Source organism: Dipodomys ordii, unplaced genomic scaffold (assembly GCF_000151885.1).
Source record: "Dipodomys ordii isolate 6190 unplaced genomic scaffold, Dord_2.0 Scaffold48, whole genome shotgun sequence".
NCBI classification, from domain to species: domain Eukaryota; kingdom Metazoa; phylum Chordata; class Mammalia; order Rodentia; family Heteromyidae; genus Dipodomys; species Dipodomys ordii.
Window position 1 is genome coordinate 12,471,885 of NW_012267264.1, and position 20,450 is coordinate 12,492,334.

Here is a 20,450-nt window from a genome sequence, read left to right on the forward strand (position 1 = left end):
AATTGACTTGAAAAGGCTAGTGTGATGACAAGTGCCTATCAGAAAGGGAAGGAAGGAGGCTTATGAGTTCAAAACCATCCGGGGCAAAGTTAGCAAAGCTTTATCTCAAAAATGGAACATCAACAAAAAAAGTACTGGCATGAGTGGTAGAGTGCTTGCTTTGCATGCACAAGGCTTCAGTTCAATTCTAAGTAAAAAATGGAAGGAAGGAAATATAGAAGGAAGAAAGTACAGAAGGAAATATTAAAGGAAGAATGCATGGAAGGAAAGAAAAGGAGAGGAGAGGAGAGAAGAGGAAAAGAGAGGAGAGGAATAAGAAAGGAAGGTAGAAAAATGTTAGTAGAATCAGTACATTGGAGAATTGTATGTTTTCAAAGAGATTAGGAGTGGCCAGAAAAGATGGTAGGAGAAAAATCAAAATAAAGTTTGTGTTTGAGCGGCAGGTCTTAGTGAATTGAAAGAAAGAGTAATCTGAGTTTAATAGTGAGGAGAGTGGACTTGTCAGTGGATGCAGGAAAGGCTAAACAGAACCAAAAACAAAAGTTAAACAAAAACAAAACATTCCATTTATTTAAACTGCTCATTCTGGAACATGGAGCAATCAATATGAAAGCTAAGGGAAGACATGCATTTAAAGGCAGAATAACAAAGTTTATGTGTATTGTTGCAAGAATCAGACTGCTAGAGGCAATTTCTAGAACTGAGTTAGGCACTTGGGATGGGAAGAAAAACCTGACTCTTGCTACTAGAGAACCAAAAGGGAAAGTGATGTGTTAACTTGACCTTATTTGTTGGTTGGTGTTTTGTTTTGTTTTTGTTTGTGTTATCATAGTTCCTATACTTAGTGTTAATGTATTTAAAAGAGCCTTAGAACTTGGTGAGAAAGGAAAAAGGCATAGTAGACAATGATATCGAAAACATAAAACAATCAAGTGAGTAAGTCAAAATTTATGGCCGAAAACAATTTTAAGTAAAATTAAAAACAAAAGTAGAAAACCTTACAAATGTTACAGCCAGAGGGGTCCTGTCATATAATGTACAAAGTGATTACATTTTAAAAACCACAATTTAGGTTTTATCACTTGATGACAGGATTTCTTGAATAGTTTCAATAAAAATATAATCCTATCCTCTAAGACTCTCACAAAAATGATGACTAGGCACCTATTCTATCTGAATAAACAGCATATGTGCCATTTCTTAGTATGAAAAGCAACATAAAAAAGTGAAGCATCAAAATGTTTTATTTCAAATCTATTTTATGCCAGATCCAACATATAATTAGAATCTTTTCATACTTTTTAGACTTCTGAATTTCATTTTCCTATTTTCTTTATTTTTCTGAACAACTAACTTTAAATTTTGAATGTTTATCACTTTATTGGACATTTATCAAAGCTGTATAAAGGCATGCAGTTTATTTACAATATTGTACATTAAAGGGCTATGTAACATGGAAAAACATGTGAAACATAGAATTTGAAAGTTTTAGGTAAAATATTTTACAAAGATCATTCTGGTTGGTAAGTGATGCAGTCACCAGCTTGAAATAAGTCAAAGACATGCAAATGAATAGAATTTCAACAAATTAAAACTAAAAATGTTTAGCTAAAAGCTAAAGTGTTATGTGGTTGAAATGTTACCCTTTGAAACAATGCCATATATAAAACGAGAAGAAAAGGTTATCTTTAAAAAAAAAACAAAGTCCTCCACGAATAATAGGTTCTTGGTAATTTTCTATAAAAAACATCTAGAAATTAAGTTTCTCAAATTATTTTTGTCACCAAAATTATCTGGCTTAGAGTTAGGGATTCTCTGTATGACTTTTAAGTTATATGTTACAGGGAAAATATGTTTTTTTCTCTTTTAGGGTCAGAGGGTACAAGCCAATCAATAACTTATGTTCAAGTAAAATATCATGGTACAACACAGACTGGAGAGCTCCAAGTCCACTTTCTCTCAGCTGAACTCTTAAAAGAGGCGTAAACTTTAGGTTTTTCAATTTAAGATCAGCTATTAGGAAGTACCTCCTCCTAGAGAGGTCAGAAAGTACCATCTTATCTAACTGCACCTCTTTCTGCTATCACTGTTCAGGCTGAAGGACATTCAGATATTCAGACTGCCCCAGCTGGTAGGTCGTGTTCCTTCCACAGTCCACATACTGGTACCTCTCCTGGGATATCTGCTCAGAGTGGCCAAAGTATGCTGTGGTCACGGTAACTCTAAAAAAGAGATTACAGATTATTTGTTGTAAGTCCAACTTAATCCTAATTAATACAACACAAAGTCATTATATTTATGAAATAGAATTATTCATTATGATTAATGATCAATTATTTGGTATTCATGACATTATGGATACTAGTCTTTTACAAAGTATTTTTCTACTAGACACAAAAATTCTGGTGGAATAAACCCAAATTATTAAGCACAATAAACATAAAAATAGTCACCTTTAGTTTAAAAGTGGAGTAGTTCATTGCATGCTTAAAAATAATTATACAGCTCCCCCCTCATAGGTAAAATGATAGTCAAATGCTCTGGTTAAAAGACTCAAGCTTTAACCAACCAGGTTTTATTGGCTTTTTAAATACCTCTTCCTCGACCCCCGGCTTCATTTCTTTTAAGATTTACAATGACAGTAAAGAATGAAACTAGGAGTTAGACTTTCTCCAGCTTCTGCATTTTCTGAGCTCCTCTGCATCCAGCAGATGATCCTTTATTATCTGAGCAACTGTTTTCCAAATACCTTCTCTAATCATAAAGGGAATACCAGTAAGGCTTAAGATATCATTTGTAAAGATGCTGTGTAGGCCACAAGACAACATTGCAAATATAAATCTTTAAAAAGAAATGAATTTTCAAAAAAATTCATACTTACTGCATCATGAGTACTATGTTATGCACTTTGATGGATATCAATGTGCAGAAGTCACTGTTAAAATATTAAGAAGCAAATAAATACATGTAATTAATTATAAAATTAAAAATCTTCTACATTAAGGGTAGTAGAGACTATTTGCATACTTTTTCTTTTTTTTAAAGAGATTTCCATACATTGCTCGTGGGCTCAAGTAATCCTACCCCAGACATCTAGGAGTGCAAGCACATGACTGGCAAGAAACTACTGAGAACACAAACAGACACAGATATAGTGCACACACGTGTATGTGTATATATATCATATTCACTGTTCAAGCATTTGGTAGACGTCAAATAGTAACAGATTTTTCATGACTTCCAAAAAGATATGTGCATTCATATCACTGGAGTTGCAGAGTTGTAGAGTTGTTTTACTACACTATATAATACTTACCCATTTAGTTGGGCATGGGGGCTTATACTTGCAATCCCAACTACTTGGAATATAGACAACAGGAATGGTTTATCAGGGTAAAAAGTTAACAAGAGTCGTCATATCTCAAAAATAAGCCAGACATGGTGGCATGAGACTGTGGACATAGGAATGCAAGAGGCTTAGGTAGAAGGATGGTGGTACTGGCCTGCCCTGGGAAAAACCATAAGACCCAATCTAAAACAGTAACCTTGAGCAACAAAGGGCTGGAAGTGTGTCTCAAGTGGTAAAGGCCTGCTTAGCAAACACAAGGCCCTGAGTTCAAATGCCAGTACAAAAATGTTACACATTTCTTCACCATTGTGTGTGTGTGTTGGTGCTGGAGCACGAATGAACTCAAGGCCTTTTGCCTTTATGCTCAAGGCATATTATTTACTATATTATAGTATATATGATATACCATATAAATACTATAGGATATTCTATATGAAATATTCTTATATATGAATACTTCACATACCATATGAAGTATATGAAGTATGTATATACTATAGTATATGAATATATACTATACATACACATATATAAAAACATATATATATATATACTAGTATATGCATATATATACTAGTATGTATATAGTATATTAATAATAAATGATATATAGCATGTTATATACTATTTATATAGTATATGTATACCTATCTATATAGGTATATACTATACATACTATACTGCATATTCTATATGTATATATAAAATATATAGTACATACACATAAGTTATACATACATAGTATATACATACACTATATAGTATATATGTATAAGCATAGTATATACTATATATGTAGCATATTGCATATATATACAATATATGTGTATATTTTATATAGAGTGCACTTTTATCTTCTTACATTAAAAGAACAAGAATATTTTAAGATATGCTTCTTAGTATAACAAATAATAATGAGGGATATATTTATATAAAGTAAATTTGTGTGTATAGATATTACATATAATAAGCCTGACTTATTAATATTTTACTACACATGGTTTTGACCAAATATGGTCATAAATATCAAAAAGAAATTTCAGAAACTAAAAATTTAAATTCTCATAGGTGTACTACATAGCTTAGATGATGTGGCGAAGCAGTCACTTGGTCCCATATTACCATCAGTTGTGTTTAAAACATTGTGTGCTCTACTGTCCTTAATCTACCTTCCATAAAGTAATGATGTCCAAAAATCAAGATCAACTTTATGATACTTAATTTAAATGTTAAAGTTAAATGTTTTATTAATTGAAAGGTGTTGTGTCTTTAGTAGAAGTATTATGGGGAAAACATATCAAGCATCTGGAGGTCATCACTGAATTCTGTATCTTGAGCATCTGTGGGTTTTCTCAATGGTGGTCTCGTAGGACCCATAGACCCACAGATATCAGATGTCTACTGTACATAAAGGTTATCTATGTTAAGACAGTAGCATGAAGAGAAAAATAGATGATTGGCAGCCAGAAGGAAAATATGACAATGTGGTTATTTTTTTAATTGAAATTATGAAAATTAAGAAAGGGAAAATATTCCTTATACTTTGTTATTAGATAATAAAATCAGCAAAAATCCACACTTACTACATATAACTCATTTCCTCTGCTATCACAGTAGGTACTGTATAATCAATCTGAAAGGCAAAAGAAAAAGAAACAATGAAATCTCTTAAAATTGTATTAGGCAGGGGAGGGAGAAGAGAGAATGGTTGGCCACTAATTACAATAGAATTGTAATACAATTTCTATAATGAAATCCTTCCTTGTACAGCTAATCAATGCTACTAAAAAAATCAATGGCAAATAAGACTAAAATACCAAATATTGCAATTATCTGTCAAATAAAGGACTAGAAATCTCTTTTTTGTTTTTGGTCGGTCATGGGGCTTGAACTCTGGTCTTGAGCGCTGTCCCTGCACTCCTCAGCTCAATGTGAGTGCTCTACCGCTTGAGCCACAGGGTCACTTCTAGTTTTCTAGTGGTTTTTATTAGAGATAAGAGTCTCACGGACTTTCCTGCCTGGGCTGGCTTTGAACCACAATCCTCAGATCTCAGCCTCCTGAGTAGCTAGGATTACAGGCATGAGCCACTGGCGCCTGGCTAGAAATCTCTTCTTTTAGGAGATTGATTCTGAAATTTAATATTTTTGTTTATTTGCCAGGCCTGGGGCTTGAACTCAGGGCCAGGGCACTGTCCCTGAGCCTCTCTGTGTTCAAGGTGAGTGCTCTACCACTTGAGCCACAGCACCACTTCTGGCTTTTTCTGTGTATGTGGTACTAAGGAATAGAACCCTGGGCTTCATGCATGCTAGGAGATCACTATACCACTGAGCCACCTTCCCAGCCCCATTGAAATTTAATCTTATACATGTATGGGACATATTTGAAAATCAAGTGTTTGAGAAAGCATCCCTCCTCTTTCAAGAGAGATAACACACATGACTGAATGACAACCTATCTCAGGACAGAGACTTACCTGTTTCATATCTAGAGGGCCAATATTGGTAATGTTGTTTAAGCGTGCCTTTCCAATAACTGTTTTTGAAAACTGAACTTGTGCAGTGATATTTTCAACTTCAACTGAATAGTAATTATTGTTTGTTATATTTAGTGTATTCTGAAAAAGAAAGGCAGAAAACATACAGATTATCTGAAAATAATATATTTATACCTATATTATTATAGTTTTTTTTTTGTAGGTAGTGAGGCTTGAACTCTGGGCCTGAGTGCTGTCCTTCAGCTCTTCAGCTCAAAGCTAGCACTCTACCACTTGAGCTACAGCGCCATTTCCAGTTTTCTCGTGGTTTATTGGAGATAAAGAGTTTCACGGACTTTCCTGCCTGGGCTGGCTTTGAACCCGGATCCTCAGATCTCAGCCTCCTGAGTAGCTAGTATTACAGGCATGAGCCACCAGCACCCGGGTATTATTATAGTTATAAAAACAAAAACCAAGCATCAGTGGCTAAAGCTTATAATCGTAGCTACTTAAAAGTCTGAGAATGGATGGAATGCAGTTTGAGGCCAGCCAAGGCAGAAAAGTTCACTGAGATCCCTTCTTAACTCATACCTGGTGTGGTGGTATACATTTGTCATCATAGCTTGGTGTGAGTCTAAAATTAATAGGATGGCAGATCTAGGTCAATTCAGAAAAAAAAGTCCAAAAGTCGCTTCTCTGTGGAAAGAAGCTGGGTTTGGTGGCATGTACCTGTCATACCAGATATAGCAGAGAGCTTAAAATAGACAGATTGTGGTTCAACTGCAAACCTAGGCAAAGAAGGCAGACCCTATCTCAGAAATAACCACCACAAAAAAGGCCATTAGATATGGCTCAGAGGTAGAATATCTGTCTAGCATGTGTAAGGCCCTCACTGAATTCAAACAGCAGGATCTCTCAAAAGTCCCCCAAAACAAAACAGATGAAACTTATAAAAAATAAACTAAGATAGTCTGAATAGAAATTTAGTAATAAAGGACAGATTTTTGTCACTGGGAGCAAGGAGAATCTATTTAACTTAAAATTTAAAAAAGAACCATGATAATCAGTTGCACATATATAATATGCTCTATTACCAAGGCCTTCAGCTATCTATGATCTTGAATTGGCAATTTTACTTTCAGAAAATTTACTGGGCAAAGAAGGCAGACCCTATCTCAGAAATAACCACCACAAAAAAGGCCATGAGGTATGTTTTCTAACTAAATTTTAAAATAAGTCCACCTATTAAAAAAAAAAACATGAGTTAGTGGGCTGGGAAGGTAGCTCAGTGGTAGAGCGCTTGCCTTGCATGCATGAGGCCCTGGGTTCCATTCCTCAGCACCACATAAGCAAAAAGAAAAAAGCCAAAAGTGGTGCTGTGGCTCAAGTGGTAGAGCGCTAGCCTTGAGCTGAAGAGCTGAGGAACAGCGCCAAGGCCCAGAGTTCAGGCCCCATGACCAGACCCCCCCCAAAAAAAAACAAAAAAAAAACATGAGTTATAAAGCAGTCACATGAAATATCATAAAATGATCTAATTTGGGATAAAACAGTATTATTTCATCTGAAATGTGAGCATGTATGCACACACACACACACACACACACACACACACACACACACACACACACACACACACACACAGTCTGTTCCTTTTTCCTAAAGATGAGGTTAACAAACCACATTTTTAAGCAAATTTTAACATGCAAAAAGCAGATGGAAGGGGCTGGGAAGGTGGCTTAGTGGTAGATAGAGTGCTTGCCTTGCATGCATGAGGCCATGAGTTCGATTACTCAGTACCACATAAGCAGAAAAAGCTGGAAGTAGTGCTGTGGCTCAAGTGGTAGAATGTTAGCCTTGAGCTGAAGAGCTGAGGGCACAATCCTTCCCAAGAAACACAGAAGGCACTTTCATATATACCAATTTACAACCAGGAAAACAAACTGTCATTTGTACTTCATCTTTAAACACGATAAAGAAAAGATCTGGTAAAGATGGCAGAACTAGACTTCACAAAATTCAAAGAAGCGAAAGTGTTACCTTTATGACATCTACTGAATCAACTATGTTAACGCCTTGCTAAGAGCTCTGAGACTTGAATATTGAAAAGTAAGTTGACTGTAACACTTTTTTTTTTCTTTTAGTAGGTCGTGGGACCTGAACTCTGTGCCTGGACGCTGTCCCTCAGCTCTTCAGCTCTTTAAGCGCCCTACCACTTGAGCCACAGCACCACTTCTGGCTTTTTCTGCTTATGTGGTGGTGAGGAATTGAACCCAAGGCCTTATGCATGCAAGGCAAGCACTCTATCGCTGAGCCACCTTCCCAGCCTTTTAACACTCTTTTGTTAGAAATTGTTTAGCAAGTTTTAAATGATTCTGTACACACAGAATTGTTGGTTTGTGACCTGGGCTACTGTCAGCAGAACAGGGATGGTAGGGTCAATGTAGCAGGGAAGGCAACCAGTCAGGGCCACATTTGAAGGGCATCCTCTCAATAGGAATCAAATGCTGCTCAACAGAACAGTAATGATGTAAAACTTTTTCAATGTACTTACTGTGATATTCAAATATATTATTCGCTTTTCCACATCATAACTGACATATGCTGACTTCACTCCAATATATTTCACATCGATAGAACGAGGGAAAAGGAAAAAAACAGCCAGTCCAGAAAGGAGCAGACAGACAAATACAGATGCCATCACATACAACTTTCTGAAAAGGAAAAGAGTATAATTACATATGTATATTAAAAATTACATAACCAATATTCAGAGAAGACATTTTCAATATGAATTTCCAGGCTTAGAACATTTACAGAACTGGCCCCCAATCTACTCTTCAAAGTAGAAGCATGCTCAGAAACACAAAATTCAAGGCTTCCTTCTGAATTCACAGGAGCATGAGTTTCACCAGTTACGATTCTTAAAAAATATGACTGCTTATCCAAACCACATGTGGAAAGTGGGGTCTGGCTCAAGTTGGTAGAATAGCAATAATGAGTGAAAAAGTGGAGTGGGAGTGAGGACCTGAGTTCCAGTAATGAAACCTCCTATAAAGCTCTTCAAATAATAATGACGTAACAGATACCTCATCAATCTCATTGGTTATGATCAGGTCTTTCTAGGTTTTTTTTTACCCCCAAATACTTGTATATTTATTTTAAAAAATTATTATAGGGCTGTGAACGTAATTTAGTAGTAGAGTACTTGCTTATTAGCACATAACTGGGTTCCATTCCCAGAACCACAGGAAAATAAAAATCATTTACACTGACCAACTTGATTTTGAAGATGTTATAGCTTCTATCAAGAAAACAGATAATATTACACTGGTATAAGACAAGAAAAATAACTGACACAGCTTTATGCTATCTTTATAATGCCCCTAAAATGTACTCTTCTATTCCTTGCAAGTTTCTTTCCAACTGCATATAGGAAAATGTCCCAAAGTTACTCTCAAAATTAGACTTTCAAATTTCCCGATCACTCCAGTTTATAGCTCTGGAGTAAAAACTCTTCTCTTTTAGGTTTTTTTTTTTTTTTTGTCGGGCTTAGGTGCTGTCCTTGTGCTCTTCAGCTCGAGGCGAGCGCTCTACCACTTGAGCCACAGCGCCACTTCCAGCTCTTCTCTTTTAAAGACTTACTTACTTACCACTCACTTCATTATATACCACTCACTAAATTATAAGGAATTATAATTTAGACAAGAGCTTTCATTTTTTCCTTACTTCCACCATCTCCCAGAAAATTTTGTAACCTCCTAACAGCTACTGAAAAGCTTCTTAAAGACATATTCTAAAATTTTCAGGGTAATTAACTACTGGGTTTCTAAGAAGTAGTTTAAACATAGGTTTATAGTTAACTACATTATACCCAGACACCTAAATGTTTGCTATAAAAGCATTTAAAAATTAGTGTGACAAAATATCTGGACTTTCTTATATTTTTATATTTAAATGATGTACTGGCAAGTGAGTCTTCCATGACTTAGTGCTTAGGTCCTCTAAATTAGCTCCAGTGACTATATGTATCCACTGTGTTCTGAGTGAGCTTGCATGCTGAGTTTACAGTTATAGAAATTATTAAGCCTAGTGGGACAATAAAATGACAGTAGTATTTCATTCCATATAGGAAAAAATGGCTAATTTACTGATAAAATATCTTGATATTTATTAGAATTTCACCAGTGATAAATGTTCTTACGATCATAGTGGCAACAGTCAAACCCTCAGAGTTGTGTAGTACTGATAAAGTTACAATGGTCTGTGGTATGTGTGAAGTACAAGATAGACCTCTATGTATGACGTTTCCTACCTCCACTATCTATAGTAACTTATTCCTCCCCTTTCACTTTAAAATTTACAGGTTTTGAGGATTAAGTAGTATAACTAAATTTTGTAGAGAAAATATTTAGTACTATAATTTCTGGATTATCTTAACACAACTCTTTCCAACTTATAAAGACCCAGAAATAATTCTAAAATAATGCCATCTTTTTACAAATTCACAAATTCTTAAAGGCCTTATGTGAGCTCTGCAGATTATTCCTTCTGCTCCTGCTGGTTAGTCTTCCCTGATCTCAGGACTTGCATCTTACTGAGCTGCAGGTTAACAGCTCTCCCTGCAGCTCTTGGCCTCTGCTACTTGACCCCCCCAGGCCCAGTTCCTCACTTAGGAAAGACTCCTAAACTCCACAGATTCCTTTCCTTGTGGTGCAGTCCAGAACTTGGACTTGCAAGTCCAAGTTTTTCCCCTTTTCAAAGATGACTATCCTGTCCTGCCTGACATACATTGAATATGTGTTCCATGTATTTGTGCATGTTCTAGTTATTTTGGGAGGGAAAGTAAATCAAGTCTTTGTTATTCCATTATTTCTTCCCTTATTTTAAAATTAAAAAAATATTTTAATTGCCTTTATTAGAGCCCTATTAAGAGTCACAGCAAAATTAGTGGAAAGCACAGGATCATTCAGCCTCTCCCTTACCACCAAATCCCTCACAAAATGGAAAAGTATTATAATCATCTGCATTCAGTGGATTTTGAAAAATGCATCATGTCATGTGTCCATGAGAACCATATAGTATAGCTTCACTTTCCTAAAAATCCTCTACATCATCTGGTTCAGCCTTGCTTCTAACACCTGACCTCTACTGTCTTTTTGCTGGCTACAAAGTTTATCTTTTTACAGAATTTGTTGTACCACCTTTTGTCAGAACTAGAAAATCCAGTTTATTTGATATGGTATCTCTTTGCTTTTAGGCTGAAAATCTCTTTCTCTAATGGCACATACATAATTACATATTTTATTTTTTCACAACAATTTCAAAATTACACTGGCAATACTTCTAACAGTGAAACTGTTTAGAGCAGGTTAAAATTTGTTATCATTCTCTTGGCCACTTAGAGATCTTATTAGACAATCCAAATAGGCTTTCAAGTCGATTAGTTAATCTGTATTTACTGACCAACTTGATATACAGTTAGGATAATTCATTTCCTCTCATTTCAATTTTAGGTGTTACTGTATTGATGTAATCTTTTGTGGAAAAAAATAAGATCAAAGATGTTACTTAGCTGTTCCTTCGTTTTGAAGTTCCTTTCCAAACTCTGAGGAAAACCAATTGTATAATTTTTAGATTAGTATTCTATTGTGTACATGTGTTTCATATAAATAAATGTTCTAAGTATCACATTGTAGGAAAATATAGTTCTTTCTCATTCTATCTGAGTACTGTGTACAGTAGAATCTTCTATTACTGGCTATTGTTTCTGTTTACTGTTATAAATACTGGAAAAATGAATACATTGTGTAAATACCATTTATTATACTTGACAACTATACTGACAATAATTTTCTTAAGTAGAATTTCTGAGCCCTGGAGTAAACACATATACAATTTTGCAGGATAATACCAAACCTCTGGTCACTGGCAAGCAAGGTGTGGGTTTGTTTATATAAGATTTTGGATTTTTGTTAATCTCCATGTAACTTTAATTTTCATTTTTTATGAGCAAGATGAAAACATTTTTATAAATGTAAAGGTCATTTTGGGAATGAGGTGGTCATAGTTTCTATTCTGTTTTCCTCTGATAGCTGGCTTACCCCCAACTCCTACCCAAAAATTATTGAAGCTTTGTATAGAAACAGCATTGGACCCCTGCATTTGACTGATTTGTAGACATTATTTGTTTGCCATTTGTATTTCAATATCAATTAAGTTTTTGTTTTCAACCTGTAAAACTGTATCTGAACTATGACATATTTATTGTTTCATATGTCTTGGATTCTAAATCATGGTTGAAAAGTTTTCCCACTCTGAGGCTATACAGATTTTAGTCCTAAACTTTCTCTCATTATCTCTTCTTTCATTTTAATATAATGGTCAGTCTGACACTTTATAATATCCTTGTTTTATCTCTATGATTACTAAATATGTGATTTTATGAATTATTGTACTGTGGCCAATAGTCAAGCATGTCAATCTGATTTTCTACCCCTCTCTTATCAAGTATACAATCCTTTTGCCTCAATGTTGAAAGACTTGTTTTTTGTTTTTGTCAGTCGTGGGGCTTGAACTCAGGGCCTGGTGCCGTCCCTGAGCCCTATTGATCAAGGCTAGCATTTTACCACTTTGAGCCATAGTTCTACCTCCATTTTCCTAGTGGTTGATTGGAGGTAAATCTCATGGACTTTCTTCCTACCTTTGAACTGTGACCCTGAGGTCTCAGCCTCCTGGGTAGTTAGGATTACATGAGCCACCAATACTCAGCTCAAAGACTTTCTTAAAAATGATACATGTACTGAATGAGCCCCAGAGTCTAGGACTTGCAAATCCTACAGCCTTTGAACTATATCCCCAGCAAGATTTTTTTTTAAATTTTCAAAGTTCATCAATTTTACTGGAATGTTTTCAAGATGGTTGGTGTTTATTTTTAAAATACAAAGCTGAGTCTTCATTTACATCATGGTTGTGTTGTCCATTTAAATGGGTATTTTAGATCACTGATTTTCTTGTTCAGGGGCTCCAGTTACGTATTTGTTGAATTTTCCTTGTCTTTTTTCTCAAAACTTTTTCAATCACTTGTCTTAATTCTCTATCTCCCTTCTTGTGCTTTCTTGGCTATTTATTTGCACTTGCGGTCTTCCTGTTTTATGACTAAACAGTATTTTCTTAATTCTTTTAAGGAGCCTGTAAACTCTACTTTCACATCCTTCCACTGTTTATAGTTATCTCATTTCTGAACTTTCCAACTTTTGACTGATGACATTTTATCATGGTTCTGTAGGTTTGGAATTTCTTGATTATATCACATGTTAAGTATATTTTGTGCATTTACTATATTTCAAGATAAGTTTTCATCAGCTTTTCATATGCTTTTATCACCTTTCAGCATTGTACATTTTTCAAATTAAAAAATAAATCATGATGCTAGAGTATAACTTATTTCTGTTGTTCATGTTAAATGTAGAGTTTTTGTATATTCAAAAAAGATTTCAGGCAGAAGCAGATAGATTACACCTATAATCCTAGTTGTTAGGAGGCTAAGACCTGAAGGATTGCTGTTTGAGGTCAGCACAGGCAGAGAAGTCCATGAGACTCCACCTCCAAGATAATCAGCAAAAAGTTAGCTGGAAGTCTGATTCAACTAAGCAAACAAGTGTGAGGAGGCCCTGAGTTCAAACTCCTATACTTGCAAATATAAAAAAGAAAATTCTATTTTGGGTTGTGAAGATGGACAGGATTTCAGTTTAGAGGCTCCATTAAAAAGGATGGCTTTTATGAGTACCGACCTCTCTAATTCTGAGACTGTCTTAGAACACTGGGGCAGAGCATTTGCTTTGTGCCTCAGGGCTCTTAAACCACTGGAAAATCCCTTTTGCTTTTATCACAATCTCCATGTGGCCTGTTGAGCCATGTGTGGGTCCCTACAGTCATGACAGTTTAATACTCATTTTTATTCTGGGGCTGGTGACAATAGTTTATCACCTATTTTTTGATAAAAATGACATGTATGCATGTTTGTTACCTACTACTATTTTAAATCTGTGTTAATAAATTCAGAAGATACAGATATTATGCTGCTTCCAAGTCTCACTGTGCACTGATGATAAAGAAGTATACCTAAAAATTAAACTTTAAAAAGGAAATCTCACTCTAACAGTGTATGTGCCATGTGTCCACAAGTGTGTGTGCATGTTTGTGCACACATGTGTGTGTGTTTGTGTGTGTATGTGTGTACTTGCCAGTCCTGCGGCTTGAACTCAGGGCCTGAGCTGTGTCCTTGAGCTTTCTCACTTAAGGCTACCACTGTAACACTTGAGCCACAGCTCCACTCTGAATCTAGTGTAGTTAACTAAAGAGTCTTATAGACTTTCTTGCCCTAGCCAACTTTGAACTGAGATCCTCAAGATCTCAACCTCCTGAGTAGCTGGGATTACAGGTGTGAGCCACCAGCACCTGGCTAGGAATCTTTTTTGCTTAATGAAACAAAGCATTTAATGCCATAATTGAAAATTTTGATACATTTTTCCTTTTAATTTTCTTAATTACCTAAGTATTTATGCATACATTTAAAAGGAAAATGATACAAAAACACTGCCATCTTTTTATAATCACTTACGTTCTTCTTGGCCTTAATCTTTGATCACTATATGGAATCAATGCCACCAACTGGTTTTCTTGTCCTGAAAGTGAAAGAAGCAGGGTTAGATATTCATTAACACAATGAATTAAGAATAATCAGAATATGGTTTGGGAAGAACAAGCTATCTTTTGGTTCTCATCTCATTCCTTCTCTTTCCATATAGATGTGTAGCTAATGAAAACAGTGTTCAGAATAATGGCTATAGTACTCTTTGATCCACTGAAAGATATCTAAAGATTTCTTAGCTTTAGAAGATCTAAATGTACCATGCCTCCCTGTAACTTCACTGTTTTCCATCAAGACTTTGATTTGGTTGACAACAGAATATACAGAGTTGCCTCTCTTTCCAGAAACTTCCATTACCACAGGAGGCCTTACACTACCCCTCCCTGAATACCAAAGTTCATTGGTCCTTCTGAGATTACTAATTTTAAGTGACTCACAATGACACCAACAATCATACTGTATATTCCTAGTTCATACTTTCAATACAACTCTCCAGAAAGACAATTCAAAATATCCACTCTTTTTCAACTATGCATCTTGGACATTCTCCTTAATCTTCATTCCTGATTCATGATGGGGAAAGAAGGTGAGGTGAGGAGAGGGGAGAAGCGAAGTCTATAAACTCCTACCATCATATTGACAAGAAAAGCATTCTTACATGTCCTCCTCAGTTAAATTACAGAACATGGAATGGAATAAAAAGAAAACAAAGGAGGAGGCAAAAATGCTTGGTAAGAAATGCACTCATTACCTTGCCCATGTAATTGTAACCCCCTGTACAGTATTTTCACAATATAAATAAATTTTTTTAAAAAGAAAATTTCATGTTAACTCTAAATCAACAAAATGAAAAACAGCATTCCATATTTCTTTCCCAAATTAACTAAGAAACATCAAAACTTCTTTGTGAACTGTCTTCCTATCCCAAGAACTTGCTTGATTTCTGTTATCTTACTCATAGCCAATGTAAGTTCAATGTAAATGATTTATGTGTCTTCTCCTAAAATTTCATTATAAAATATGTTGGCCCCTAAATGTCCAGCAGACATTATCTAACCACACTGTTGGGAACTTAAGGAATTTGTTTCAAGTTTTTTTCACATCTGTCCAAAATCTGTAACAGTTCAATTAACCCTGTGTTTGAGAGACCTCTTACTCTGAAAATGTGATATATCAGTATCTACCTAGTAACTTGTTTTTCTGCCCAAACTCTGTACCTTCTCTAAAGACTAAAAATAATCTTCCTATATACCTAGATAAGAACAGCACTCTTTTATATACTAGATTTCATCCTCATCTTCCTACTTAAAAACACTGTTCCAACACATGTCCCATCATTTGCATACTAATTTCCCCCCACAGACCACTTTCATCACTACACAAACATCTTACTATTCACACAAATCCCACCAGGTAGCTCACACCTGTAACCTGAGCTACTCAGGGGACTGAGATCTGAGGATCTTACTTTAAAGCCATCCTGGGCAGAAAAGTCTGTGAGACTCATATCTCAATTAACCATCAGAAAAAAAAACAAAAACTGAAGTAGCAATGGGGCTCAAAGTGGTAAAGCACTAGCCCTGAGCAAAAAGAGCTCAGGGACAGCACCTAGGCCCTAAGTTCAAGCCCCACAACTGACAAAAAAAAAAAAAAATCCCTTTCCTGACCTCCCAACCCCCTCCAACCACCTCTGTTTTTTCCTCTTTCCATAAAGCCAAGCACTTCAAAAAAACCAAAAACACAAAAAACTATTTTTCTCCAAACAAGTTTTTCTAAATGTTCTTGTCCCCCTATTATATATGGTTACATGCCTGTCCTTTTTTATTAGCATACATTAATAAATCAAAATAATGTGTTTGATCATAGCATTTTCAACACATGATTTTGCAATCTACCCAGGCTGTTCTTTTCCAGATCTCTAGTTCCGTATCATTAAATCAGATGATCAGTTCTTAGCCCCAGTAGCATTAATAGCTGACTGCTCCTGTGTGCTGACTGCTCATCAGGACACTCTGTTCACTTATCTTGTAGGACATCACAGGCATAGGAATTTCTTTCTCCCACTCAAGCTGCAAATTCTCATGCCACTGACCTTGAAATGCTGTAGTGTTCCAGTTTCTAGTGCAAAGATCTCTTCTTTTCTATACAAACTAACAAGCTTAGAGTGGTCTCATTTTGTTCTCATCTAGTTTGGGGGGTCACCTATACAGTGAGGATGTCTTTGTTCAGGCTAAGTATGGCACTTGAAATTCCTGATCTCTATAATAACTACAGACTGAAATCATCTACCTCAACATCAAACAGACAATTCAAAATACACGTACCTAAAGTTGAGCTCCAAATCTTGCTCCTGACAGACATATATATATATATGTATATATATATACATATATATATATATTCAACTCCTCTTTTCTCTATTTTAACAAACTGCTATTTCATTATCCCAAATTGCTAAGAAACAAAACAAATTATGGAGTCATTCTTAGGTTACCTACTCTCTATGGTTTTTATCTAAGCTGCAAAAAAAGCCTATTGTTCATACTTCAAAAACATAACTAGACTGCCAAAAATGCCACACCCCAATAATTTCTCGGAGAACAGTAATTCTTTTGTTTTCAACAGCTATTTTCCCTGAAAAGTTAAAACCATCATATTCCACAGCCAATGCAAACGTAAACTTTCCATGTCTAATTCAAGGCTTTCTCTGAGCCTCTGGTCTAGCTCATCTTTGTTCATCCTTCCGTTAGGGTCTTACATCAACATTTACCAAGGAGAAAATGAGACCAGTCCAAGGTATCTTCTCTATTTTTGACTTACTACTTTTACAAACAACACATAGCAATTATTTCCTTTTGACTTCCCCTGTGATTGACCACAAACTAAACTTTTGGTCCTACTTGGGTTATCTTCAAGTACCACAGAGTTCCTTTTAGAAGTAACCCACTAGGACGTAAACAACTTGTAATAATTTACATATTGAGTTACAAGTGCTAGATCAGTTAAACATTGGTGTATAATAGCTATAATATGTAGGAAAGAAAAAAAATATGTACACTAAATAAAGTGAAATCATTTTCATTACTACTTTAGGAACCTAAACTACTATTTATTTCATTCTATCTTTTTGACTGAAGATAATTGACAGGAAGTTTGTAACATAAAAGTAAAGCTACTAAAAGCAGAGATTTATTAAAAATAGAGCTGCTATAAGCCGCAGGTTTTATATTATTTGAGCAAATGAATGGAATCATAACACTTACCCCTAGGAATTCTTCCTGTTCCTTGACAAGTGGGACAAGTGACACTGTCTCTTCCTGTGAATTCCACATAGGGAAACTGAGAGACATCTCCATTTCTTCCATCTTCATTATGGACTTCATTATTAACTAATCCACTCTTCATATTTTCATTTGATATGACTCCGTCATAACCATCTTCTTTATTTGAATGCAAAGGCAAGTGAGAAAAAGACTTTCCCATGTCTAATGAAAAAGAGAACTCTTACAGTAAACCAGCAGAAAAAAGTATTCCCAAATTCTGTGGGATATAACTAATTCAGAACAAACTCAAGAGTGTTCAAACGACTTTGGGGATTAGAATCAAAATGTTTTTTGAAACAAGGGGGCCTTTTACTAGGTTTCATAAATGCTCTAAAAACATTACAAAATGATAACCTTTGGGACTTGTGATAAGAATGAGCTTTGCCAGCACTGGTGACTCATGCCTGTAATCCTGTAATCCTTGCTATCTATGTAGGAGGCTGAGATCTGAGGATCATTGTTTGCAGTCTAAGCCAGCCACAGTAGGAGACTCCATGAGACTCTCATTCTCAATAAACTATTCAAAAACTCTAGAAGTGGTGTTGGGGCTCAAGTAGTGGAGCACTTGCCTTGAGAAAAAGCAGATCAGGGACAGCCAGGCCCAGAGTTCAAGACCCTATCACCATCATTATCATAATAAGCTTTCAAGTGCCAACCTCTAACCAAAGTCTGCTCCTTCTAAGGTTCTCTGAAACACACATTTCATTTTCTTATTATTAAACATAGACATATTCTATCTTGAAACTCCTTGGTAATAAAGGGGAAAGCTGCTTTGCAAAGATGACTAAATGCTATGTATATCACCACGTAATTTTCTTTTTTTTGGGGGGGGGTCCAGTAGTGGGGCTTGAACTCTGGGCCTGGGTGCTGTCTCTCAGCTCTTCAGCTCAAGGCTGGCGCTCTACCACTTGAGCCACAGCGCCACTTCCGGCTTTTTTCTTTTTGCTTATGTGGTGCTGAGGAATTGAACCCAGGGCCTCATACATGCAAGGCAAGCGCTCTACCACTGAGCCACCTTCCCAGCCCCTCACCACATAATTTTCTTAAGTAGTACTTTTTAATCATTTAAAATCCACTTCAGTCATTTTAAATTCACTCCTATTCTTATTGTTCTTTCAAGTATTTAAACATTTGCAACAATTCTCATTCGGAAAAAAAAAAAAACTTTTAGAAACTCCAAATCATGTAGCATTTTCTTTGTTCCATGAGTTTGCAGGTAATACTTGAAAATATTAAGTATTATTTTCCAATATCAGACAGCAAAATTTAGAACACTAACCTCATTTTTTTAGGATAATGGTACCAAAATTACTTAAGGGAAGGTAGCAAAATTTAGAACATTAACCAGAAACTTTTAGGATAATAGTATCAGAGTTACTTAAGGGAACTGAAATATAAATGTGAAAACCAAGGAAGAAAAAATAATTAATGCCAGTACCAATACAAAAATAACCCCTGCAATTAAGATCATATTAGTTCAAGCTGAAAAGAACTTAAAAATCCAATGTGCTGATATTTTCTCAAAACAAATCAAGGAAAGAAAAATTTAAAAACAAGGTAATCTCATTCATCCAAAACTTGAGCGCGTATCAATTTGTAAGAAAACATTCTCTTTTTAAAATCAGCAGGCTTTGCGCTTGTTAGAGTTACTCAAACACAATAACAAGATTTAAAACAAGACACAATTAGCAAAGAGAAAACTGCAGAAAGATGAAGAATAATGTTCCATTCTTTTCCCATTTAAAAAATAACTTATGTTACACATTGTCCATATTAAGTTAAAAAACAGAAATGAGTTGTGTTTTCTAAAATTGCAGGATCTTAATGTGGCTCAGTGGCATTAAAACTGAGTCAAACCAACACTTGTCAGCCACAGGTGGTTCAGGGGTTGAATGTTAATTATCAGTAGCCACCCGGTGACCTTGTAGTTCAGGAGGAAGGGCTGACTTGGTGGGCTTTAGAAGAAAGGTTTGAAGAACACTTCCTAGGGATCTAGGAGGACTCAGCAGGAGTTCGGAAGGTGCATCCTGGCAAAAGTCTAGGAAGGAGAAAAGACTCAGAAGCAAAGCCCAGTGTGGGTCGGCCCAGGCCTTGCTTTTAGTCTAATCCACAGCTACCAGACACTGTGAATCTCTGCGTGTCTTGCGAGATTTTCCCAGGAACACTGACAATTTAACGACTTTTATTTGTGGAGAACTTAACTGGTTTCCCAAGGAGCGCTAGCCTCTCCTTTCTCTTCCTCCCGATGCTGCTGAATGTTTACATCAGTACAGTCATTTAACAAAAAGGCCACACCTTCCCGGGACCCTGTTGGGAGGGGGTTGGGAGGGTAACAAAATTCCGTCCATTTAAATGGGTCGCAATCTTCCCGTGTTCAACTCGGACAGGGTTTGGGAATGAAGGCAAACGAGGCCTGGCAATGCAGATTTACACACACAACCCAGCACCACGGCTTCCTTAGAATTACGATCGAGGCCACCGTGCCAGATTATTTACACACACACACACAAACACACAGAGCTAATGTTAACGTATGTATCTATGAAGCACAGTGCGATCCAGGGACACATGGCCGCTCCTGGTGGGGAGCCAGGGCCCGGCACCGACCCGGGCTGAGCGCGGGCCCGGCAGGAGGCAGGTGGGGGGTGGGGGTG

At 36.1% G+C, this 20,450-nt stretch overlaps 1 protein-coding gene across 2 annotated transcripts in view; it reads right to left on the reverse strand.

The window, feature by feature from the left end:
• Positions 1-1,449: 1,449 nt before the first annotated feature.
• Positions 1,450-20,450, reverse strand: part of Tmem106b (transmembrane protein 106B) — a 19,395-nt gene continuing 394 nt past the window's right edge. Inside the window, exons 2-9 of one of the 2 annotated variants that reach the window (XM_013020053.1) lie at positions 19,999-20,103; positions 17,737-17,958; positions 14,444-14,507; positions 8,375-8,534; positions 5,824-5,964; positions 4,933-4,982; positions 2,882-2,935; positions 1,450-2,222 (exon numbers count right to left, since the gene is read on the reverse strand). In XM_013020053.1, the coding sequence (XP_012875507.1) occupies positions 2,084-2,222; positions 2,882-2,935; positions 4,933-4,982; positions 5,824-5,964; positions 8,375-8,534; positions 14,444-14,507; positions 17,737-17,956 (828 nt within the window). In that variant the 5' untranslated portion in view covers positions 17,957-17,958; positions 19,999-20,103 and the 3' untranslated portion in view covers positions 1,450-2,083. The remainder of the gene's footprint in view (positions 2,223-2,881; positions 2,936-4,932; positions 4,983-5,823; positions 5,965-8,374; positions 8,535-14,443; positions 14,508-17,736; positions 17,959-19,998; positions 20,104-20,450) is intronic. The other variant, XM_013020052.1, reaches the window with a different exon arrangement.